Below are 26,056 nucleotides of genomic sequence, written 5' to 3' on the forward strand. Positions count from 1 at the left end.
AATTTAGGAGGATGACTAACAGAAATCCAATACTTTTCTGTCTTTAGGCCTTATTGCACACAGGAATCCTGCAGGAAGCTTCAGCTCCTGCTGGGAAAACATCACCCTTCCTTTTCTTTGCCTGTTCTAGATCCCAGCAGAGAACATTTCAAATGCACAGGTATGGAAACAGCATGTGAAACAGCATTTATAAATATAAATATATTTATAAACCGACTACATAAATAAACACAAAGCACAACAGCAGCTTCCACCCAGTTTAAGCAGCCAACAGAGTAAATTCTTTATATTTTAATCAACCCCCTACGACAAATCACTAAAACCCCATCAGAACAACCCAATTTACTTTATTCTTTTGCACCAAGTGCTAAGACTGAGCAGGGTATTTAAAAGAAGCAGAGACATTGTCCCCGAGGTTACCGACTCGCACGTATTGAACTGCTGAGGATGAAAAGGGGTTTTGTTCTTACCAATAAATTTCTGAGGCATTGAGCTTTTCCTCTTTGCCACGTTGCTCGCTAGCCTGTCCAGCACAAGGGCTCTTTCACTCCCCATCTCTGCCTTGATGTGCCTCGCCTCCACGCTGGCTACGTTGGAAAACGTGCAAAGGAAGGGGAAAAAAAAGAAAAAGAGAGGAAAAAAAAAACAACAAACAAAAAAGAAGAAAAAAAAAAAAGATAAAAAAAGATAAAATAAAGGAAGAGCTGACTGGTTTAATCTCCGATTTGCCACAGTGACTGGAGGAAACAGTTTGGAGATCTGATGCAAAGTTGGGTTTTTTTTTTTGCTTTTTCTGCCGTTCCTGCTCTTTGGGCACCAGCTGTGGTCAGTGGGAGCCAGCACAGCCCCGAGCTCACTCAGGGGAGCACAGACCATGCAAACCAGCACCAGTGAGAGCGAGAGGAAGTGAATGAACTGGCTGGAAGGTTGGTTAAATTGCAGATGGAGACAGGAGCTCTGCAAGCCTTTCTTTTTTATTCTGAGTAAGGCTGGGTGACACCTGCACACTCACACAGTGCTCCAGGCTGAGGAGAAGACAATCAGGCCTCTTGCTGCACTTTTCAGATATCAGTCATAGTTGTCTTAACGAATCACTAAGAAACTCGTATGAAATATGTCAGTGTTCCATTAAAATCAAAACAATAGAACCTTTCAAAATTCACTCCTAACTCCTTGTTTTTCCAGGTGTCAGTGTCACTTCATTTTCCTCCCTAAATGCTGCAGCTGAAACTAACTATGAGTGTTTTCTCTCTGATGTTTTAAAGCTCACTAACCTCCAGAATGTCCAATTTTAGGAAAAGTGTCTGTGCCCTGCGATCACTCCCTGGGACTGGGCCACTTAAGGCTCTCCCCTTTTTCCAGAGCTCTTCCCAGCCATGCTAAGCAGTGCCCAGCACTGCACAGGGGCTGTGCTTGCTCTCAGCTCCTGGAGGCTGCACAGGCCTTGAGCTGGAGAGCTGCCACCTCATTTCACTACTACCACACTAATACTGATCGTAACTGCTGCAGCTTCCCCCCAGCCCTGCTCACACCTCAGCAACACGGCTCTGCAGTGGTACCTTTATATTAAAAACTATATTACATTAAAGAGCAAACTCATTGCTGAGAGTTCCAGGGTCAGGGGTCACCGTGGTGACAACTGGACACATCTTAGGAGAGCACCTGTGTCTGCAGGAGTTGGGATCTACAAAAGGAGGACAAGGAGGGGCGATTTTCTTTCCCAAAGTAGTACAAAAGGTTGGATCTCACTGTGAAAGAGTCCTGGTTGCTGTGCACATACACTGACATACCTGAATACAGAATCACAGGATGGTTTGGGTTGGAATGAAGGGACCTTAAAGCTCATCCAGTCTCACCCCCTGCCATGGGCAGGGACACCTTCCACTAGCCCAGGTTGCTCCAAGCCCATCCAACCTGGCCTTGGACACTTCCAGGGATGGGGTAGCCCCAGTTTCTCTGGGGAACCTATGCCAGGGCCTCACCACCCTCACAGCCAAGAATTTCTGCCCAATATCCCTTCTACCCCTGCCCTCTGCCAGTGTGAAACCATTCCCCCTTCTCCTGTCACTCTCTACCTACATAAAAAGCCCCTCTCCCTCCTTTTTTTATAAGCCCCTTAAGGCACTGGAAGGCCACGATGAGACCTCCCTGAATATATGAAGCATAACCTAAGTAAGAGAGAAGCACTGCCAGAGGAAGGTGATAGGAACACTTTGTTTTCACTTCAGTCCTGCTAAATGCAGATTTATTAATTATTAGACTTAAATTGCTGTTTGCCAAGTGCAGCAAGTGCTGAAAGTGCAGCTTCATCCTTCCCAGCTCTGAGCAGCCTTTCCCTGTTTGCCGGTGCTGCTCCTGCTATCACACGAGTTTCAGTCAGCACAAACCATGACTCACCAAACCTCAGCCAGAACTATTTGTTCATGTTTGTTCAGCACCTTGAAAACGTCAAGTGTATCAGAGGTACAAACACCAGCTACGAGTCTGAGTCAGGAAGGATGGGATACCAGGGCCCAGCTCAGCTCTGCCACAGTCCTGTAACCCCGTGACAGACCAGCCCATTGCAGGGCATGAAGTGCCCTAAAGGGAATAACACACTGCTCTGCTGCTCTGGTTTTTATCCTATATTACTCCAGTATGTTTGGAGACTCATGTAAATATATTCATCCCCGCTGCCACTTTTCAGCCTGGGTGCCCCTCTCCTGCTTAGCCAGCACTGGGGCTGAGGGTGGTCTCCCCTGCTCCCCCTGGGGTGCCTCAGTGGTGCTCCCAGCACTGCTCCAGCCTCAGTGTATGTGTCAGGTGTGATCCTGACTTTATAAAGCACTTCCAGAAGACAATTGTCCTGCCAATGTGATTTATCCATGAGGGACGACTGTTTATGTTGTCTTGTGATCACTGGGTGAGGAGCCACCTCTCCAAACAGTGCTGGCCATCACAGAGTGGTTTGGTTTGGGAGGGAGCTTAAAGCCCATCCAGTCTCACCCCCTGCCACAGGTAGGGACACCCAGGTTGCTCCAAGCCCCATCCAAGCTGCCCTTGGACACTTCCAGGGGTAGGATCTCCCTGTCTGGGCCGCTGTGTCCCCCCGTAGCTGTGGAGAGAGCGGCTGCTGTCCCAGCCCTGAGCACACCCCACATCCCCCTGCACTGAGCTGTTTCCATAGTGTGGTTTCTGCCACACCACCAGTGTGAGCAGAATTTTTAGAACGTGCGGATATGGCGAGCAAAGCCCTCCAGTACAGAGCAGAGCTGAAATGAGAGGCATTGCTTCCTGTAGCATCTCTGTGTGGTCACTCAAGAATGGAGAGTGGAACAGAGCTGGGTGGCTGTGCAACGAGAACAGTGTGAGCAGAGATGGTTATCAGGGACAACACTCCAACAATATTGTTATGTAAGGCTTTTCTTTTGGAAATATTTCCGCATTTGGAATGTGTAAACCTGGTGCTAAAAAAGGAACTGGGATGGTTGCTGTGGTCCCGATGCCTTTAAATATTTAAATTAGTTATGGATGGTGGCATGGAGAGCATATTTGTGGTTAAAGATGGTTCCATGTGAGAATCACAGAATGGTTTGAGTTGGAGGGAACCTTACAGATTCAGTAACTCCAAACCCCCATGGGCAGGGACACCTCCCACTAGACCAGGTTGAGAAGCTTGCAAGGGTTTCAGAAAAGCACCAGAACTGAAGGTGATGTGGAGCAGCAGGAAAAGGGTCAGAAATGGAAAGAGGATGTTTACTAAACACAAGTGCAAAATGCTACACTTAGGGAAAAAAATAAAATGTACTGAATGACCTCCTGAGGGCCTTTCCAGTCTTTCCTCTCCCTGGTTCTGTCACCCAACATCCTGCTGGTACCAGGAAATGGGATGGAAATGCCCCAGGAGTTCCCATTTTTCATAAAACTTCCTACTCCCCTAAAAACACTGCAGTATTTGTGAGAGTCTGAAGGTCTCCAAGGCAGAGGGAGCAGCCACCTCCTGTAACAGTGGGAATTTGCATTCCCTGTGACCAGTCAGGGCTCCCTGCCCACTGCAGCAAGGACTGCACCACAGGCTGGGATAAGGAGTGAAATGTCTCTGTTCTGAAATGCATCTGAACCCTGAGAATCACTGAGGGCGGTGGGAGGTCTCAGGTTTTCCATTTTCACAGGTGGACACCCTGGGTGATTGCACAGGGGAGCGTGTACTGTAACACAAACCACAGCTACCATGTGTAAAGGGTTCTCATGAAAACCAGAACACGCTGATGTGCTGATAATAACCAGTTACTTTTACTAAAGCTCTGAAAAAACGTCATGTGCTGATGAGAGAGCCCTCCAAAAACTATAAAACTCTAAAAACCCTCAGAGAACTCTTTGCTAAGTCACGTTCTTTGGGAGGTTTCACGTGTGCCTGAAACACCAACCTGCTCACCCTGCACAGGGTAAGGACTCCTGTGCTCACAGTTTTCATCACACTGCTTTTCAGGCCTGGCCTGTGATGATTGTCCTTACTGTTGTTGATAGAGTTATTTGGAAGAGATTCCTCCCTGTGATGGTGGGGAGGCCCTGGCACAGGTTGCCCAGAGAAGCTGGGGCTGCCCCTGGATCCCTGGAAGTGTCCAAGGCCAGGTTGGATGGGGTTTGGAGCAACCTGGGCTAGTGGAAGGTGTCCCTGCCCATGGCAGGGGGTGAGACTGGATGAGCTTTAATGTCCCTCCCACCCAAGCCATCCTATGATTCCATGATTCCACTCTTTGGTTGGGTTTTTAAGACTGCATAACAAAGGAATAGGAACCTGAATTCTGAAATTCTGCTCAGATCAGTCATAGAACCCTTTGAAAAGGTCACAACCACTCCCTGACTCTGAATGGGGAAAGAAGCTCTTCCCTGACTTATTGGTGTTTGGTGGGACTTAAATCACACAGTTCATTTTAGGATTTGAATGGTTTGGGTGAAGCAGGGACAAAGATTGTGGTGGTTATTTTCCACCAAAGTGTTTTGGAACTGCAGCACTGAGACTGAAAAAGGGAAAATAAGAAAAACCACGTTTTGATATATTTTGCCTTCATCCTTTTGCAAAGGCAGCTCCATACTCAAAGCAGTCCCTTACCTCTCACTCCCTCCTAAGCTGATCTGTCACAGATTTTTGGGATGCCAACCCATTTCCATGCCCTGGATCCAGGCCACTAAAACTTCTGCAAATTCTAACAGATTCTGACTAATAGTTCTTATTCAAAAGAAGAGGAACCACCAAACAGACTGAGACATGAACAACTGTTGTCAACAACTCATCCCATAAAATGAGCCACATAATGGCATTAATGCAGGAATAATTTAACTCACTGTATCACCTACAGAAATGCTGGGTACAAGGTACCTTAGATGTTTTATTCAAAGTAACTGTGAAATAAAAAAGGGATTAAAATAAAAGCACTCTTTAACTACCTGCCTGAGGGCTGCGTTGAACCAGCCCCTTTATAACATTGCAGCCCCTCGGGTTACTGAAAACAAGTGGAGGAAAAGCTGTTCTCAGGCTGTGGGTTAACAGCTCACCAGACGCCCTTTTTTAAGCCCTGTAATGCACCAAACCCCCAAAACCACGGTGCTGTGATAAACTCACCAGCCTCACACATGCCAGCGTTCTGCAGGTAAGTCCGGCACCGCTCCTTGTGCTCCTCCAGCGAGCTCCTCTGCTTGTAGCTCCTGCCACAAAACTCACACTTGTATGGCTTCTCCACTGGAAAAAAAACATAAATAACAACTTCATTAAAATAACTGCAAGAGACCATTAAAACACCCTCTCCTGACGTTCAGCACGTGGTTACCAACAGCCTATGTTCAGCTCATGGAGAATGCTCGAAATTCCTGCTGAGTTTAATCATCACAAATTTAGGGTGACATGGGGGTGAAACCACCAGATACACGGAGTTCCTCCTCATACCCTAAGCTCTAAGAAGAGGACCATACCCTAAGAAGAGGATTTAAATAAGAACACTGTTCCCAGGGCCCTGTAACTGCTTTCCTTGGATTAGCTTCCCTAGGGAAGGCTGACAGTACCGCTGCCAAACCAGGACTGCCACAGCCCTGAGTGCCTGACCTGGGTCCTGCCTGTACAGAATTCTCCAAGGATTTCATTAAACTGATTTCGTTTCCAAAGGCATTTGTTGTAGAGGGAATGATGTTCCTAATTCATTTAAACTAAAGCAAACCTGTTTGAAACTCAAGATCCCTCCCTCAAGAGGCCTTTCCTGGTGCCTCATACACAAGGACTGGAAGTGCTTCCTAAATTATCTCAGTACTGGTTTGGGAACAGACATCCTCTAAAATTAGATAGTAGGAAAAATTCTTCCCTGTGAGGGTGGTGAGGCCCTGACACAGGTTGCCCAGAGCAGCTGTGGCTGCTCCATCCCTGGGAGTGTCCAAGGCCAGGTTTTAGCATTGTGCTGGTGGGGGACAGTCACCACCACTCTGCTGGTCTTGATTAAATCAGAATCTCATTTATCCGTGGCAGATAAGTTCATTTTTGACTTTGATTTTTTGTGAAGTTGAACTTTTTTTTCTGTGCAGTGCAGTGCAGAGATAACATCTGTCATTTAGAATCAATTTTTTTTTTCTGGGCCCTTGTAGAACACAGGATATACACAAATCCAAGGGCAAGCACAACCTGGCTCCTGCAGAACTGGGGGAACTAAGACCAATTTTTACCTGGCTAGTTATTCAAGTCACCTCAGCTCTGTGCCTCCATTTCCCCATCTGTAAAATGGACAGAACACCCTACCAGGCTGGAGAAGAACCATCTGTGAGCATGTTAAGAGATTCAGATGAAAGGCACTAGACCACAGAGAGGTGTCAATTGGCAATAGAGTCATTCTGTCCAGGATTGTGCTCCTGGAGTTTTCCTCACAGCTCAGGATGGGATGGGAGGAAACCCCAGCAAAGCACTTCTCACACTCTCCTCGAGTTCAGAGCTTGCTGGCAAAGCCAGCTGTGCTCATCTGAAAATGAGCTGGCAAGCTGGTGATGGGTCAAAGGCTGGACTCGATGACCTGGGATTGGACTCTTCTGACCTAACTGATTCTGTGAAAATCCCACGGAGGTGTTTGTGCGAGGAGGTCTGTGGGCTGTGACACGTGTTCCCCCGCACTAAGAGCAGAGCCTGAGTGTGTCCCACGAGCACAGGGAGTGGTCCCTGCTCCGTGGGGGCTCTCGAGCAGGCTGAGCAAACCTTGCTGACTGTCTCTTGCACCCCGAGTGTCCCAGTGACACACACCTGAACCACGTGAGGTGCCTGTGAAGTCACTTACCAGAATGTGTCCTTAAGTGACCCGTAAGCGCATCCCTCCTCTGGCAGGCATAACTGCACAGGTGGCACTTAAAAGGTTTTTCCCCTGTGTGTAGTTTAATGTGGCGGAGGAGGTTTCCCTTCTGAGTAAAGGAAGCTCCGCACTGATTACACTGGAATGGCCGTTCACCTTAAAATGACATACAGAAAAGGACATTTAATGGTTACGTGGGTATCAGGTCGCCCTCTGCCTTTTTGGAAGAGGAAAGAATGAGGTACTGGATCGACTTCTTTCTATAGAAACACACAGAGTGGGATTTCAGTGGGAGGGAGGCGCAGCTCTGGTGTCAGAGCTGCTCGTAGCATATGTACGACTATGGAAAGCACTGCACAGTTCTGCCATGGAAAGAAGTGCTCTGGAGGAGGCTGATTCCAACAAGCCAGCAATTTTTAGAAGAAAAAAAAAAAAAAAAGCCTTATCTTACTGCAGGTTGAAGCTTAAGATGCTCATTGGTTTGTTGCCCAAGTATAGCACAGAGAGAAGTACATACACAGGCTGGAAATGGCAGCACAAGACCAAACTAACTCGTGCTTTGTGCCTGAAATACTGACATCACATAGTGCCTTTCATCCAAAATTCTTAAAATGCCTCACGAAAATGCTTTTAATAACATTCAGTCCTGATGAGAAGAAGGGTGGGTAAAGTGAGGCACAGAACAGTGGGTAACTTGGTAGAGATCACACGTGGCGTCCAGGACAGAACAAGGGAAGCCTGGTTTTGGGATCCTTTTTTAAAACGAGTAGTCTGAATTAAAATTCATTATCCTGTCAGTACCCAGCTCTTACAAGAACAACATAGGGATATTTACCAGTGTGGCTACGCTTATGAACCATCAAGACATTGAGGCTAATGCAGGCTAATCCACAGATATCACAAGTCATCTTCCCACTAGCTGGCCTGACGTGCTCATAGGAACCCGAGTGTCTCTCCAGTTTAATGCTCTCATACTCGTTATATTCTCTGGGATAGGTGTAAGGCAGTTCAGATTCCTCTGGGTTTTCCATAGGCTCGGAATTTAAAGCACTCTCCTCTCTCTCACTGTATTCACCCTTCACTTTAATCACATCATCTGCAGGTAAAACAAAGCACAGGAGTGAAAAGATGCTCATCTTGTGCACAGCGAAGTACCTTAGGAAAAAAAGAACAAAAAATTATATAAAATGACATTATCCATTTCCTAAAACTGTTACTGAAACCCCAAAGATGAAGAAATTAAACTGGTCATGGACACTTAGTGAGATAACCCTTAAAAACATTGACCTGCCTGATGGATAATTTCTTTTTACAGATTATGAAAGCATAATACAGTACAAACTTCTCCTGAAATGACAGGGAACTAGTCAGGATTCAAAAGAAAACACTTGTTCACATCACTCACAATTATTATTTCTATAGAAATCAGCATCTCAGTCTGCTCCTGTGAACTGGAAATACAGAAAGACACAAATTAAAAAGGATAATTACATCTTGTAACTTTTATCTTCCTGTGGAATCTCTGGTGCTTGGAACACTCCTACGAAATATGTCTGAGCACTGTAAGACTCCCAGTGCTCCCATGGCACAGATTCTCCTCAGTTAAACCTAATCAGTAATCTCAATTTTCCCTTGCAAATCACAATTTTTATCCACAGCTCTCAGATGTGTGAGGAGCAGTCGACAATCCCGATTTACTGTGTGAGTAAAACTAGCAGAGGCAGGGGAAGGGTTTCCTGATAAATAAATGTATTCAAGAAAAATCAAAAGATTTGTCCAAAGCCATACTGCCAGGGTGTGGCAAAGAACCCAAAGCCTCCTGAAGATCAGCATTCATGGCCTTCAAACAGGTCCCTGGGCCTGTCTCCCTGTCTGGAGGAATCCAGAGGCATTGCCTAAATGAATGCAGCTCCGTGACAAAGGTGGATGTAGCAAGTAGCTAATGATTTACTAACAACGTGAAAACATAAGCAAATGGGTCACACTGTATAAACAGCTGGTGATTCCCAGCTTGTGGTGCTGCATTTCCTCTCCACTGTTAACTCCAGCACTTCCACTAAAACCCTCAGTGATTGCCAGGATGGCTTTTTTTCTGCTTAAAGCTGGCTGAGAAATTTGGGGCTGTTCAGCCTGGAGAAGAGGAGGTTGTGTGGAGACCTCACAGCACCTTCCAGTCTCTGGAGGGGCCACAAGGGAGCTGGAGAGGGACTCTGCATCAGGAACTGGGGTGACAGGACGAGGGGGAATGGCTTCACACTGAAAGATGGGAAATTTAGCTTGGATACAGGGAAGAAATTCCTCCTCATGCAGGTGGGGAGGCCCTGGCACAGTTTGCCCAGAGAAGCTGGGGCTGCCCCATCCCTGGAAGTGTCCAAGGCCAGGTTGGACAGGACTTGGAGCAACCTGGGCTAGTGGAAGGTGCCCCTGCCCATGGCAGGGGGTGGGACTGGGTGGGCTTTAAGGTCTCTCCCTTCCCAAAGCGTTCCATGATTTTCTGACAGAGACAAACCACGGCTGAAACTCCAGTTGGGCCTCAAGCTCCCCAGTGAAGACAAGCCCCGCGAGATGCACCACGTGCCTTCCTGTTTGAGAGTCTTGTTCTCTGGCCACCTGCTCCTCCCTGCAGCCCAGGGTTAGACAGTTCAATCTGGCACTGAACCACTCGTCCTTTCTCCCAAGTACAGAACACAAACTGCTGAATATGTATTAGCTCTGGTTCTGAGTAATAAACCACATCAAATACCAAGAACAAACAATGGGTGGCAGCGAAAATGAGGTGGCGACATAAAAGCAGAGCTGAAAAAGAAAGATCTGGCAACCCCAACTTCCATGAAATCAAAATTTTCAACTATATTTTAGCGAGAAGATCGCTCCTCTGTCCTAAATTATTCACCAAGCCCAGCCAAACTGTCTGAGTTGAGGCAGAGGGAAAAGGTGGGTGATGATTCCTTCATCCCACACAAGATTCTGTGATAGTGTGGAAAACTCCAAGATCCCTCTTGTGCTCTCTCTGGATGAGGATATCCACAGAAGGATGGGGGTTCCCCCCATATTGTGTGTTTTTATCCCTCTGTCCTAGACAATGCTTAGAGGTTGGTGTTGGGACTGGCTGCCCTGGTCCCTGATGAGCTCACACGGGTTTGGGTGTTTGCTCAGAGGATCACAGAGAGCTCCAAATTCACTCAAAACGAGCTGGTTTTCTCCGTGGATTCTTCAGCACCAGCTCTGCTTCACATCCCATGAATTCCTGCTTCCTCTGCAGGTGCCTTCTGCTGCCAACTTCATGTCTGAGGCTGCGAGGGCGATCCTGCTATCAAGATTCCTTCAAAATTAGTTTATACATCCATTTCCATCACTCCAAGGAAAAATGATTGCCAGTTGCTGACAGCAGCTTTCAGCACAGTTTCTTTTCCAGAAAAAAAAAAAAAAAAAAAAGTGCTTTTTTGATGGGTTGGTTGGTTGTTTTTTTTCCCTCTCAAAGGGAGGCAGTTCCAAAATAATTTGCTACATCCTGCCCGAAGCAGTAAAAGGAAGTACCCGGTGCAGCTGCACCTTGTTGGTACTTTCAGACACAATTTCAATTCCCACTTTCTACCCAACGTCTCACCTTTCGCCCGCGGCGCACGCGGCTCTCTGGCCGTGAAGGCCACGCCGTGACCTCCAGCAGAGGCTTCTGCACCATTTCCTGCTGTTTCCCCCCACGGTTCCTGGCTCAGCTCCAGAGCTGTGCCAGGGTTGGTGTGGCGGTTTGGGACCCCCCTGGCGTGTCCTGGCTGGGCAAACCATCCCATGCGGAAAATAATCACCCCTGACGTTTCCATGCTGCACCTCAGGCTGGTGTTTCCTTGTACTAAGAGGGAAAGGTGCCCCTGAGCTCTCACCGAGGGTTTTCCACCCCTACATCCCCCCCAAAAAAAATGTCACCATCGCTCCGGCTGTCCATGACATCCCACCAGAGCTTGAGCGCTGTCATACAGACATTAGAAGCACCTCAACAGAAAAATTCACTCTCTGATGGCTGAGAACAGCAGAAGCCACAAGGGAAGAGGCTGTTTTCAAGCAAATCTATGTTAGGAGGGTTGGAATTTTTCACCTGTTGTGGTTTAGAGGCTGCTGTGCCTCCCTGAGAGCCACACAGGAGACAGCTTTGGTGAAAAACAGTCTGAGGAAAAAATGGCTCAGTGCAAGTCAGACTAAAATTAACCAAGTGGTCTCAGAGTCTGGAAGCATCAAATTCCTTTTTCAGCCCTGACTTTTGCTCTGCCCTGGCACACACAGTGAGATCAGGAGATTGGCAGCTCTGTGGAAGGTTTGTATCCGTCACTTAAAAATCATATCAACCTATTTTAATCAGACCAGGGAGTTTCCAGGCTGGTCCACCTTAATCAAGAGGAAGGTGAACGTGACTTCATGCAGAAAAGGGAAATTTAACTGAGGAAAAACACAATTATCCCTAAAAGCACTAACCAAGTTCCCACAGTGGAAATAAAGAAGTGCTGTCATCTCTTCTATCAGGAAAGTAAAGAGGTTGTAAGAGAAACAACCCACCCGTGGTGTCCAAGCCAAGGAACTATTTTTCTTGAGGCGGTTCATGGAGTTAATATACACTGAGAAAAAAAAAACCTGCAGCTTTTACACAACAAAGTACTGGTGTGATGCGTTAAGGCTGATGCACATGGTTTCATTTCCTGGGGAGATGATTACAAGATGAAAGACATACTCCAGAGTAATATTTTTGTTTCACCTGAAACACTGTAAAAACAATGGGTTCTGGAAAAAATCCAAAATAAAGCTGCGGTGGCAACTTCAGACTGAGTCACCACCCAAACAGTGCTTGTGTGTGCTCTGTAAAATCAGAGAATCACCGAGGGTTTGGCTTGGAAGGACATTAAAGCTCTTCCAGTCCCACCCCCTGCCATGGGCAGGGACACCTTCCACCAGCCCAGGTTGCTCCAAGCCCCGTCCAACCTGGCCTTGGGCACTTCCAGGGCTGGGGCAGCCCCAGCTTCTCTGGGTAACCTGTGCCAGGGCCTCCCCACCCTCACAGGAAGGAATTTCTTCCCTGTATCCAAGCTAAATTTCCCATCTTTCAGTGTGAAGCCATTCCCCCTCGTCCTGTCACCCCAGTTCCTGATGCAGAGTCCCTCTCCAGCTCCCTTGTGGCCCCTCCAGACACTGGAAGGTGCTGTGAGGTCTCCACACAACCTCCTCTTCTCCAGGCTGAAAATGCAGGAATAAAAAAAGTCAAGAGCAACAAATAATTAGAACAAGGTGGAGGGTTTCTTATTCTTAGCTGTTTTCTCTAGGAGGAGGTTTCAGAAGGAAAATCCCCCAGTTCCTCCATTTAACCCAAGACTTTGGCATCAAATACAGAGAAGAGAAGGTAAGTTTTGTCCCGTTGTTAAGCAAAGTTTACCAGGAGCTTTAGGAAAAGCACAAGGAATAAAACCCAGAAGCCATTAAAGACAAGCAGGAAAGGGTGATGTAGCTCAAGTGTTTTACAAGGAGTGGGGTCATAATCGTGAAATCCTCAGCACATGCAAAAAGTCAACTGGGTAACAAAGAAACTTAATCATCTTAATGTGGCATTTTAATGATGCTGCTGATTTGCTGTGCCAATTCAGAGATAATGAGCCCCTAATGCTACAGATGTTCAGCCAGACTAAAGGAAAAAAAAAAAAAAAAAAAAAGGAAAAAGAAAAGCTTTTCTTGTCTGCCATTTCCTAACTATCCAATTAAACAAATTGTGAAAGCATATAAATAGTTTACCAGGTTTTGACAGCTGTTAATGGGATTCAGATGCCGGGGAACAAGGAGGGAGTCAATACGGTGCATATTGGAGGGTTCTTGTGACTACCTGGGTTTGACAGGTATTAACTGATGATTCATCTCCACAAAAGCCCACAGACACACACCAGGAGGAGAGATCCCTGTACCTGAACCAGCCTGAGACAGAGCAGACAAGTGCTGAGGCTGAAAGAGCCAGCAGAGTTTCCAAATTCAAGGCAGAATCCCCAGGGTTTGTGACAAACACCTCAGGGACGGAATCAACACTCTGGGGGGGAAGACATGTCAGGAATTCAAAACTCCCATGTTCCTTAGTGAATAAAGAGAGGAGTACATCCCATAAAATTATAAACTGGGGGGGGAGTAATCAAAAATTCAATGCTATATCTAAGTTTCTTTCCTTAAACAACAAGAAGCAAACAACTCCATGTGTGTATTGGAAATCTGGAGACTGTAAGAACTGGGGAATTATAAAATGTGAAGTGAAACAGTAGCAACCTGAGGGTTTTTATTAATTGAGGCAACACAGTCAGAGATAAGGCAACTTTTCTCCATGTTTTTCTTCTACTCCACTGCAGATATCCATCTGGGGAAAGGAAAGGAGCTCAAGCCTTTTTGGCCCACCCTGGCTTTGTTTCTCCTCTGACTCCAGCACTCTGCTCCCTTTTTCCCAACAGCTTTTATGAGATCATTGTTTGCCAACAAAGGAAGGAGCAATCACCTCTCAGCAGTATCAACTTCCAGCCAGACAGCAGAGACAACAACCCCAACGAGGATGTGGTGACAATAAACACCCTGGCAGGGTGTGAACGCTGGACCTGTCCCACTCCTCGGGTCTCTTTTTGTGTCACTACAGGCCAAAGCAGCAACAAAAATCCCAAATTTTGCATTTATGACTTGGACATATTGGCTTTGAGTTTGTGCCTCTTAGTATTTTCTTAGCCCTGTTGGTTCAATACCCATTTTTGCAGGAAACACAAGTATTTATTTTGCTCAGGTGCTGCATAAAGCAGAGGTGAGGGGTAATTCCTGAATGACCCCGTGCAGGGGGTGGAAATTTCACTTCTAAAAAACAGGAGAGAAACTTCCATCGTTCCCCTTCGTGGAGTGAGGGCTCGGTTGGTAACGAACCCCCTTGGTTTTACTGCGACTTGAAACAAAAATAGGAACAGACCGAATGGAAATGCAGCCCCGAGAATTGGAAAGAAAATAAGAAAAAAAAAAAAAATCAGCCAGGCCTCATTTTCCAGGCGCTCAGATGTGTATTTTCTACTTCATTAATACCAGCGTCTCTCCATCATTAAAGCACAGTGCAATTTATCTAGTTGTACAATTAATTGCAAAATAACCCCCACCAAACAACACACGTCGTTTCCGAGCTCGTGTGAGTCAGAAAACTTGAATTATGCAACTGATTCTTACAGCATCTTATTTAATACAGGGATTTTTCTTATCAAGGTGACTATTCCTGTGTAAATCTATAATTTCGCACCCTTTTATTGCCAATTTCTTAATGCTCTAGTGGTTTTTCGGGGTTTTCATTCTAAAGGTTTCCAAAATGCATCACAGTTGTACAAACAAAAATAGGGATAAAGGAGAAATGTTGCCCAAAGCTGAGCATTCCCAAAGTTGGAGCTGAGCAGGACAAACTGCACAGCCACTAGGCCATGGTTTAGGGAAAGAAAGGGAATTTAACACATTTAAATGCACTACAAGCAGAATTTGGGGGAGCAGAGTGGGATCCCCTGGGACAACGGGACTGGAAAACTTACGGTTAGTGCTATGCTGAAATTACCAGGGGATTTTATTTTTTCTCTTTAATTTTTCGAAGTGTGACTAATTTGCTGGTTTTCCTCAATTTTCTACGCCCCCAGTGCCGGATGGGAGCATAGAGGGAATGTCATCCCACATCCCTGCAGGTCCCAGGTTTTTTCCAGCGCTTGTCCCGGGTGAAATTTGTTTTATTTATGACACCTGTTAACGTTATCCTTTCAGATCTGAACACCTTCAAAGCCTCCCTCTTAAAAAATAGCCAAGGAAGGCCTAGCCCAAACCACCACACACAGAAAGAGATGAAACTGTGTAAGCTCTTCCCTTCCCTTACCGTTAAGATAAGATTGCCCAGAGAAAACAGTGCTAAAATTACAATTCCTGAAGTCCAGCAGGGCTGATACAATCACAACCGTTAAATCAGACTCCAATGAGACAGTTAATCAGAGAACATCTGGACCCAACAGTCAGACTGAGAGAGGCCACATGTTAAATTCAGATAATCGCTGGTATTACTTATATCAAGGGACCAATCACTAATGTGACCACTCAGGCACGGTCGACTCTGGTCAACTGAGCTTCAAATGAACTTCAAACCTGAGAAATTCAAAGTATGGTTTCGTTTAACCTCTGTAAATTCACCTCCCCAAAGCCTTCCTGACAATGTGATATATTCTTGTAAGAAAAACGTCGTATGGAGAGAAAATGTAAGAGTGTGAAGAACACTGAAATCTGTGATAAGTGTCCAAGGAATTTTACCACTTATAGGCTGAAGGCAGGAGCTTGGTTCAGATGTTCTCAAAGTCCTTGAAAGTGCACTGATTTGATTCAACCATAAAAAAAAATTCTAGTAGTAAATAATCCTGACTTGAATTTTAGACTAAACCTACGTTCTCTCCTAACTGAGGTTCTCGTGATTAAATACTCGCAGTTTACTTTCAGCCTTGTCTTTCAGAGGGGCGGATGCACCCGCTCTGTGTGCCCTTAGTGACACTGAGCCTACAGCTCCTCCAGCCTAAAGGATCCCGGGATTCTGTGACTCGGACCTGTGCAACAAACTCAGTGAGGATTTGGCAGCTCAGGGTTATCGCCTGCCGGCCCGGGAGCACCTGCAGCTCCCAGAGCAGCTCCTGGAGGTGGAGCTCCTGCACCAGGAGAGGAGCGCGGCTGGAACGCTCGGCAGGTGATGCAGTCACGGGAATACAGGGAATGGAGCCCTGAATTAACAAACTTCCCAACGCTCCTGCAGAGCAGGAGAAGGAACTGAAGCAGGAACAAGAACTGGAGTTCTGGAATGCAGCGTGGTGGGAGATGGCACCGAGGAATCGCAGGGAAAACAGGCAGAGAGCACACTTTTCAGGGAAAAGTCAGCAGCAAGACAAAAGATCCCTCAATTCCAACAACTCAGGGAACTATTTGTGGCATTTTAGCAAAGTTCTGACTCCTGTGGATTTATTTCTGCTTCCTGATACCTTTCCAGCAGGACAGAGTAAACCTGTCCCTTAAAATCATATTTTGTGCCAAATGAAGAACCTGGTTTGGGGGCAAAAACGTGACTCACCTCCACTAACTGATTTCCTTTCCACTGACCTGTATTTCTAAAAATGGATCATTTTCTACAACAACATGTGATTCGACTTCCCAGGGCCGTTTTCTTCATCTTCACTTATTTCCTGCTGGGGAGGTGGGGAGGGACCACACAACTCACCTACCTTGGACTAGATTTTACTTAGATGTCAAAGGAATAAATATTTCTCTCACTTGTAATTTCAGGGAATTATTTTGTACGAATCCAAGATACACACAGAACAAGTGAAGAAAAATGAAGTTATAAAAGTTATGGAAAGGAGCCCATCATCTATGGAATAACACTGAGCATCCAGTCCTCCTTCCAGCCCTTGTCCTGCCTGAGAGCTTCCACTGCTAGTGGGGATTTCTCAAAAGCAAATTCTATTTTCTAATCACTATAATGGGTTAGTTAGACTAAGAAATAGCTGCACTTTCTGATTCTGTCCGTGCAATGAGGGTATCCAGGTGTCTGTGTCAGCCCTGGGGGCTCAGGGTAGGCCAGGCTATGTCAATCATTTCCAGGCTGTGGTGACACCACCAGCCCATTGATGTCACCGAGCGTGCCGGGCAGCATTCCTGCCACTGACAGTGCAGTCGGAAGAGCTCAAACACAGTCAAAAGGATCGTTTGGTGATAAGGAAAACACACCTTTCAGCCCCGGCGGAGCCCCCAGAGCAGTGGCCTGACCCGTTCGGCACAGGCTCCCTGCTGGTTTAACACCACAGAAATCCCCTCGCAGCCAACTTCTGCTGATGTTGTGAGATAACCCCGAGTCCCATGAGCGCCGGGGCTCGGGCTGGGCTTGGGAGATGTAATACTGTGATAAAAAACGGCACTTCCTTTCCAGGCAGATAAGTGCGTGTGCTTGCAGCACCGCTGGAGCCCGAGCGGGGCTCTGCCACCTCTCCTGCCTCATCCAGCCTTTCAACCGCCCCCCTCCCACACCTCAGAGCAGCACCAATTAACATCCATAAACCGCAAACGTGCCTTTTATCTCTTCTTGGTTCACAACCATGAAAGCTCTCTGACATTCATAACACCCCAAAAGTTGTCTGCCTCAACAGCTGAGGGAGTTAAGACATAATTAAACATTCGTGCTCGACTGTGACTCCCAGAGGAAAGAGCGTGGCCTTCTTTAATTTAATTTTTAAATTAAAGACGTGTCAACTTTGGCCACCAAAGGTAACAGTGTTGGGGGCACATAGGGAAACAGGGGAAATCAAGTGCTTCTCCCCCACTCTGTCTCATTGCTTGTCTCTTTTCAGACCAGACACAGGAAGCACCATGGGAACGGTGTATTTTTATGGTTGCAGGCGAGCGTACACCATGTGCACCACAGCGTGCAGCTTCCAGTCCCTTGAGGCAAGAACAGGGGGTTTTGTTTCTTTTTTTTTTTTTCCCCTTCTTCCCCATCAAGCTTTTAATTACCATTTTACCGTAGCCTTCTGCCTAATTGTTTGCCTGATACTCAGCCATCATCATCCTGGAAGCCCTTTGAACTGGGGGGGGGGGGAATAGGACAGGTTGAGTGTTTTCCTGGAATGGCTTCTCACCTGTGTCAGGTACCTCACAGGTATCTCACCTGGGATAATGAACATCATCAGCTGGTGTTTGCACGTGCTCAGAGAAGTACAAATACGGAACTCTTTGCTAAAAAAGTCAATTTTTTTCATGCTAAATGAGCACCAGTGATGTTGTTTCGGCCCTATACATTAATTCAGTGCTTTTATGAACTCTCTGTAGCTTTTTAAAACGATCCCAGCACCACTTTCAGCATAAAAGGCTCCACCAAACGAAGTCAGACAACAGCTAGACTTGAGCAGGCTCCAATCTCTCCTCAAAGCCTCAGAATAAATCCCCACAACTTACTCACAGTGTCACCCATGAATAATGCAAGAGTCACAAAAACGTGCAGCCCAAGAAACTGGAAGATTCCTACTCGGTACCGATGGCTGACGAGACACGGAAAACCCAGACATGGTTGTGCTGGAGAAAAACATGTTACAGACACAGTGAGGCAGTGGAAAGCAGGGCATCAGAGGCCTGATCTCTCTCCATGAGTCAGTGGCCTCACATTCCCATGATGGCCTTGAGCAGATGGAACAAAGCCCAGGGGCTGGGATGGTGTGGGGGTTCAGGAGGGAAGGAGGAGAGGGTTGTGTGTCCCAGGCTGTCATCAGCCAGGACCTGGGAAGGTGCTGGAGTGGAGTCACTCGCTCCCAGGAGTGATTAACAATTATGAGAACCACATAAATATTTTTCATTATTTCTCTTTAGATTCGGTGTGTAAGGAGGAGATTAGTGAGCACCTCAATGTGCCAAATAGCTTTTTTTTTTTTTTTTTCTAAACCAGACAGACTTTTCAGGTGTGGGCAGGACATAATCCTTTTCCCAAAAGCCAGCACTGATACCAATGATGTTTCTAGTCTGTGGAGAACACTATATATTTATTTTTACCAGGGTTAGTGATTCCCAAAAGATAACCCTCCCACCAGGGCAGCACTGTCAGAATGTGGTTTCATTTATAGAAGTCAGACAGTAGTTACTCACCCATGAGGACTGCTCAGGACTAACAGAGCTGCTGCTGTTTTACAGAGGGCACAACATTAAAGCTGAGATTATTTGTGAATTCTAGTCTCCAGCAGCAACTGAGCTGGTATCATTGGGAGGAAATTTAAATGCACCTACTGCTGCTTGCAGGGCCCAGAGTACCAGCACAAGGTGCTTAAATATTTAAGATTTATTGTGCTTCCGGTATCAGAATGACTGTAGAGAACAGCGTGTGAAGCACTGAAGCAAACACAATGTACATTTTATCTTGTGCCATTTTACACTGAGATGCTGTAGGTACCTTTTTAGTGCATTTGAACCAGCCTCCTCCTTGCAATAATGGCTTTACTCCTTGAGAATCCAGGGATAGGGCACTATGGGACTGGAGGTTTATACTCTCTTTATAATGAATGAGCTCTAAGGGTGAGGGAGGCTGGTGGAGGGGAATGATGTTTTATTGATATTTATAGCATTGTCTTTGAGATGTAAATTTTCTGTATTTGCATTCCAGAGCAAATTGTAGAGAGACTTTTAGAGATCAGCAACAACATAAAAAATGAATGGTGTGTAAGAGCAGCACTGATACAAACACCCTCTCACAAGTGTCTGGGTTGTCCCTGATTTAAATGTATGGAAAATAGGGTGAGAAATGGTGCAGAAGGCACAGGGCAGCCCAGGAACAGGAAAAGGACTCTCTTCGTGCCATGACACTGCCTACAAGTGGTAGGGACGTGGCTCCTGGAACGGGAAGGTGGGGAGAAGCTACAGCAATTCCTCTCTGATGGTCAGTACTGAGGGATTTGGGAAAGAACCCCTGTCCTGGCTCCCTGCACCCACAGCTCAGTGAGCAGGAGAAGTGAAGGGCTGGGACACTGGGAAAGCAGAGGGAGAAGTGAGTTAGTGTGAGTGGAAACAGTGCAAGGGATGGACAAACAGCTGGAACGTGGCTGTGAATATTTTATGTGCTGGGGGATCTGGGAGATCAGCTGCCTTGGATGTGGGAAGGGCTCAAGTCTTCCATATTCTACAGATAAAAGCATCAAACTTCTCTCTTTAGTCTAAGTGGAGCAGAACTCACCTGCCCAAGGCAGGTTCTACATCACAGAGATCTCTGCTGAGCTACCCTGCACTGCCTACAGTCAGCTGCTCTGGGGACACGAGGCTTTTCATCCTAATTTGGTCTGAAAACCCTGTGATGCCTCCATCAAGTGTCCAGAAAGGGCAGACACAGTACAGTCCCAGGCACACCAGTACAGTCCCAGGCACACCAGTACAGTCCCAGGCACACCAGTACAGTCCCAGGCACACCAGTACAGTCCCAGGCACACCAGTACAGTCCCAGGCACACCAGTACAGTCCCAGGCACACCAGTACAGTCCCAGGCACACCAGTACAGTCCCAGGCACACCAGTACAGTCCCAGGCACACCAGTACAGTCCCAGGCACACCAGTACAGTCCCAGGCACACCAGTACAGTCCCAGGCACACCAGTACAGTCCCAGGCACACCAGTACAGTCCCAGGCACACCAGTACAGTCCCAGGCACACCAGTACAGTCCCAGGCACACCAGTACAGTCCCAGGCACACCAGTACAGTCCCAGGCACACCAGTACAGTCCCAGGCACGAGTGCTGTAGATTACCTGAGTGAGATGAATGTCACCTCCTCATGGACTCTTCAGCTCGTGCATCACTCCCTCGAGTGTTTTACGTTGGTTTGTAATTTGTTAATCAATAGAAAAAGCTTAGTTCTTTAATAATGCAAAAGTTTAACCTCTGCCAGAGGATCACATTTATGTTAGAAGGAACAACCAAAGCCACTTGTGCAACCAAAGCACACAACTCTTTAGTGATTTACTTGCTTCACGTGATACATAAACTCTACCTCAAACTCCCACCCCAAGCCACAGTTTGTCTGCACTGCCATGGACCCAGGGCATGGAGTGGCACCGTGGAACTGGTCACACCATGTCTGCCCTCCCCAGGACGTGTCCTGCATCCTCTACCAGCACATTCCTCACAGAGGCTGAGGCCTGGCAAAGATGAACATGCTCAGCTCACTGGCAGCACTGGTTGTTATTGCTGTGATTTCAGTTTAGGAGCTTCTACAGCGCAGAAGAAACTCCAAGTCTCTTCCTCTACATCTGTGTCATACCAATATATAAAACCCCAGACTCTGAGGGCTGTAAGATTGCCAAGTCCAGGAGCTGCTTCTGCTGTCTTTTATCTATAAATGAGGAGGCCCTGCTGGTTTTTGAAGACAGTACATATTGTTTTACTATTTTATTCATCCCTGTGTGTTCCCTCAGAACTGCAGGAAGGGTTTACTGTTCAAATTCAATAATAAACATGGTAAACTCACCAGCCTCCTCTTCATCAACAGTTTACAGCACAGCTTTAAATTTAACAGGGTTGGGCTATCCTGTGAATGAGCTAACTTGTTCTTTCTTTAAAGAAAAAAGATAAATCACCAAATTGCTTTTCAGGTATGAAAGTATTTAACAGAGTTAATAAAAACTGCAGCCCTAAGACAGGATTTGTCCATGCAAATGGCTCTTAGGAATGTTACCACACACATTAAAGGCTCACCAGATGCACTTGCCTTTTTATCTTCCCATCCATATTTCATAGATCCTGTAAAACTGACCTTGGTAAAATGCACGTGAGGTTCCCTGATGGAGAACAGTTGCTCCTCCTCAGAGCATGTTGAAATGCTCCAAATGAGTTGTATTGTTATTCCTTTTACAGACATGATCTCACAGCATAATCAGATGAATAGAAAGGCAAAACATAACTATTATTTTTCAGGATTCCAACTCCACTTTACCTCCTGCTTCCTCATTAGACTGATTGTGTTCCTTCATGTCTTCCACATTATCCATGCTTTCCATTTCCTGGGATTTGTTCAGATTACAGTCTGTCAAATCCTCTTGTTCTAGTGAAAAAAACCAAGAAAACAATAACTACTTATGCTCCAAGAATATTTCCAGGTGATTCCCTCAAAGCACCTGCACCCTCCCAGTCCTGCTGACAGTGCCCATGATGTTATTCCTATGGATGCATTACTTGCAGTCTGGGGGAATGATTTTGTTCCCAAAGTCCCACACAAACTCTCACACCTTGAGCTCATTTTCAGCTCATTTTCAGAGGGTTGAATTTTGGTTAGCAAGAAAGTGAAGCACTTATCCAGCTCACTCAGGAGGTTTGTTTTCATATTTTCAGAAATGCAGTCAACCAAGAGAATCACATTATTCTTGCTTCCCTAATCAAAACTTCCAGCTTTCCCCTGAAAACATTTTCTTTCCTTCTATACAGTCTTTTTTTCCACTTTACTGTCATTTTACAATGTACATTGAACTTCCACAGTTTTATTTCAAGTATAGAATTTACTTTTTTGTCTTAAGTGCCCATCTTTGTATTTGTGACTGTGTTATTCAGCGTCCTGGGAACCTGAACAAGCGGGAATTCTTATATTTTTCCCCATAAAATCGCCAAGAGAGGGTGGAAGAAAATAACTGAACAGCACAGTACCTGCAGCCACGGGCTGTTCCTGAGGGTTACTGAGGTCCATCCCGGGCTGTGAATCTGCAAAAGACAGAAAATAAGCTTTAGGTGTCTAACATTTAGGATAGTTTGTGACACGGTATAATCTTTTAAATTACCATTTTCTTGGCTGAAAGCAAAATTGAAAAAGCAGGATTTCAAATAAATAAATACCAAATTAGTGTTTTGTTTCACTGTGCAACATCTTTATATCCTGAGCACTGGCCTGTGCCTAGAAAAGGGATTAAGCATGATTTTCTAACTTCAAAAAGTTACAGAGCAGAGTAACTTATGCTTTCGATTTCCTCCTTGCTCACTCTGTGAGCACAGCACAGCGGTGGTAACTCTGTAGGAAGGGAATTTCTCCAAAGCACAAAGATGCTTCACATTCCTTTCCCAAAACAAAGGGAAACCCCTGTTATCTCCACAAGATCTACTCGGTTTTCGTGGGAATGCAAGCCTAATTCCCGTTGAGAAATTCCGATAGGGATCAAATGCCAGGCATTTTAAAAATACCTCAGAGGACTACCCCTGTGGCCTGGTTTCCCAGAGGGCTGAGGGCTCAGCAGGGCTCTGGAGCCAGAACAGGCTGCAGGTATTCCCATCTCCCACCCCAGTGCCCTAATTTAGGCCGGGGAGTTGAACAGGAGCTGTCCTGTAACATCTCCACTCGAGGCCTCACTGCCTCGAGATTTCATCGGTATGAGCTTGATTTTCTTAACAGACTCACAGCTACCTGCTTCCTGCCTCCTTTCTTTCCTCTAGCCGTGCCTCCTCTTTATCTTTGACACGCTAGAAAATCTTCTGTCATCTTTGTACCCATCAAACAATAGCTCCTGGACTGGGAAAATTCCTTCCTGGCAGTTACATAACAGAACCACCCAGGCAGTGGGCATGAGGTGTTAACCACGGGTGACATTTACCCCACCATTATCTGTCTTTGCCTCCTCTGCTTATGGAACATTTCTGTGGTCTCTGCAACGTCAGAATATAAAGCTCTGGCAGCTCTACAGCCAAGCAGCCTGGTATCAGATGAGGCTCTCCAAAAACTGCATGAGTGGAGGGTGGGCTGATGCATGCAACACAGTGAAGGCTTTCCACTGAATTAAATGACCGAGAGATCAAATATTTACCAAACATGTGTTTTTAAACAAATAAAAAGGATCAAGGGACTCCATAGTTACAGCCCTTAATTTCTCTGATTCATTCCCTCATGGCAGGAAGAGCGAGGTGCAAAGAAGAAAATGGACCAATTTATACAGCAAATAACGATGAGGAAACATCACTAAATTCCGGGGACAGGAACAAACTTCTCTCTACTATTGATTTTCACTTTACACTGCAATAATAGCCCAGAGAAGCTGGGGCTGCCCCAGCTCTGGAAGTGTCCAAGGCCAGGTTGGATGTGGCTTGGAGCAACCTGGGCTAATGGAAGGTGTCCCTGCCCATGCCAGGGAGTAGAACAGAATGAGCTTTAAGTTCCCTTTCAAACCAAACCATACCATGATTCTGTAAATATAAACACTTAAATTACACAGACTCTTGTAATTGCACACATAATTAAGCTTTGGGCAAGACAATGAAATCCCCATTAATCTGCAGCACTTGATTTCAGTTTTAATTGCATTCAGAAAGACTGGGCAGTTGCCCCATTTCAGTGCTGAGGGTCAAAGCCCCAGGATGGAGCCCCAAGGTGCTGGTGTGGCTTGGAGCCTCGGCAGCAGTTCTGCCTTCTCCTGGTCTCCTGGGAGGTCTTGGAAGGAAGAACTGGAACCCCCACCTGGATGCTGCAACTCCAATAATTCTGCACATATTCCTGGATAGCTTTATCTTTTCAGGAACCATTGGATTCCCTGGATATTCCCTGCAGGTACAGGGTGACTTGCTAGAGAACGGCGCTGCCTGAGCCCAGCGAGAGCTGGGTAGGACCTGCTCACCCTCCTCGGACCCCCATCTCCTCCAGGGATTTATTCCTACTTTGTTGGGCACAACAGGTTCTTGCCCAAGATGGGCAGGACAGTCCCTCAGAAGAGATAAGAACAACGACACACCATAGAATGTTTCTCATCTTGGTTGAGAAACGTCCCGGTCTTTGTCTCTCTTTCAAGCCTCCAACCTCCCCTCACCAGCACCCGGTTTCTTTACAATACCAACCTCCAGCAGCTTCTCACAGCCTTACTGGTCCCTTAATATTTAACCTCAGGTCCCTTTCCCGAGTGTTTTAGGCCTGAGAGGAAGGCCTAGAAGATTCCTGATCCTGTCCCAATCAGACCGTTTTTCCACCCAAGGTTCAGAAAAGCACGAGGCAGGAAATCACTTACAGAGCACGCTCGTCTTCCCAAGCTTCAAAGGGCTCCTCTGGCTGGGGTGCATGGGAAGGGGACGCCCGTCCCTCTGCGCTGCAGCCGAGGCACAAAGCTCTTCACAAAGCAGAAGTAAAATTCGTGTGCTTTCGAAACCAATCCTTGGCCATCCTGTGTTCTACGCCAATGGCCACAGGGAGCCAAAATATTCAAATGGCTTGCTAAAAAAAGAGCTATGGCGTTTTAACGTGTAACACTGATCGTGCTTTCTCCTGGTGCCTGACCAGAACAGCCTACCTGAATTTTAACTGCCTTAAAATGGGTATTTTTCAAATCAACGGTAACATGAACACCCTTCTAATCCTCAATACAGCTGTAGCCAACAGAGGTATGTCTGGAGTTATTATCATTTTACCTGTTTGTCCCCAGAGTGAAACCAGAAATCTGCCTTTTTCCTGCCAGCTGCAGTTTTCAACCCAACAGCACAGGGAAGGGGACAAGCTTTTAAGTCCCATCTGCCCTTAGTCCTTCCATCACAGCATGTGGAGCAAACACAGCCAGTTTCCTTGTCTTTGCAGCATTTTAAGAGGCACAAACAAGCCATAAATAAAACACTACTTACACCACTCAGCCTCTTTCACCCCAATGTGTTTTTCACCTCCAACCTGCATTGGGCCATTAAGGAGAGAAATTCCAGCTGATTTCCCCACTGAATATCCTTGTCCAGCATCCACATTCTCCATGGCTTTCTGAAGAAGGCACCTGGACCAAACAAACTCGTTGTGGGGTCTCTAATACTTTGCTGCTCTTAAGCACCATGCAGTGTGTGAAGTGACACTCATACTGTAGCATGTGACCTTCTAAACCCAACAGAATAATTCAGTGATTCAACACAGAATATCCCAAACTATAGAATATCCTGAGTTGGAAGAGACACATTAGGATCATCAAAGTCCAACCCTTGATCCAACAGGTTGATCCCAGTCCAGCACCTGGAGCTGACAGCAGGGCAGTTCTTTTGATAGTCACAAAACCAAACCAGTCATGGAGAGAGAGAACCAAGTTAACGACGAATTTTGGCTCCAACATCTACTCTGGCCAGGGCCCATCTCCCGTTCCATGACCATACTGAGCCTCCTCACACTGGGCATGGAAAATCCAGGAGAGCAGGGTTACCCCTCTGTCCTCAGAGGCAGATTCCCTGCTGATCCCAGAGGAACCGAGATTTTACCAAGAC

The 26,056-nt window shown here is 46.3% G+C and overlaps 1 protein-coding gene across 6 annotated transcripts in view; it reads right to left on the minus strand.

The window, feature by feature from the left end:
- Positions 1-26,056, minus strand: part of IKZF3 (IKAROS family zinc finger 3) — a 36,093-nt gene that overhangs the window by 5,431 nt on the left and 4,606 nt on the right. For 3 of the 6 annotated variants that reach the window (XM_039387586.1, XM_027746785.2, XM_039387585.1), the window contains 6 exons: positions 22,505-22,558; positions 21,801-21,908; positions 8,134-8,394; positions 7,287-7,454; positions 5,603-5,719; positions 471-587 (listed from right to left, as the gene is read on the minus strand). In XM_039387586.1, the coding sequence (XP_039243520.1) occupies positions 471-587; positions 5,603-5,719; positions 7,287-7,454; positions 8,134-8,394; positions 21,801-21,908; positions 22,505-22,544 (811 nt within the window). In that variant the 5' untranslated portion in view covers positions 22,545-22,558. Of the gene's footprint in view, positions 1-470; positions 588-5,602; positions 5,720-7,286; positions 7,455-8,133; positions 8,395-8,703; positions 8,750-21,800; positions 21,909-22,504; positions 22,559-23,460; positions 23,566-26,056 lie in introns of those variants that run through there. The other 3 variants (XM_039387587.1, XM_027746808.2, XM_027746801.2) reach the window with 3 other exon arrangements.

The sequence above is a fragment of the Pipra filicauda genome, unplaced genomic scaffold, assembly GCF_003945595.2.
Source record: "Pipra filicauda isolate LSUMZ 115617 unplaced genomic scaffold, ASM394559v2 scaffold579_size272245_pilon, whole genome shotgun sequence".
Taxonomy (NCBI): Eukaryota; Metazoa; Chordata; class Aves; order Passeriformes; family Pipridae; genus Pipra; species Pipra filicauda.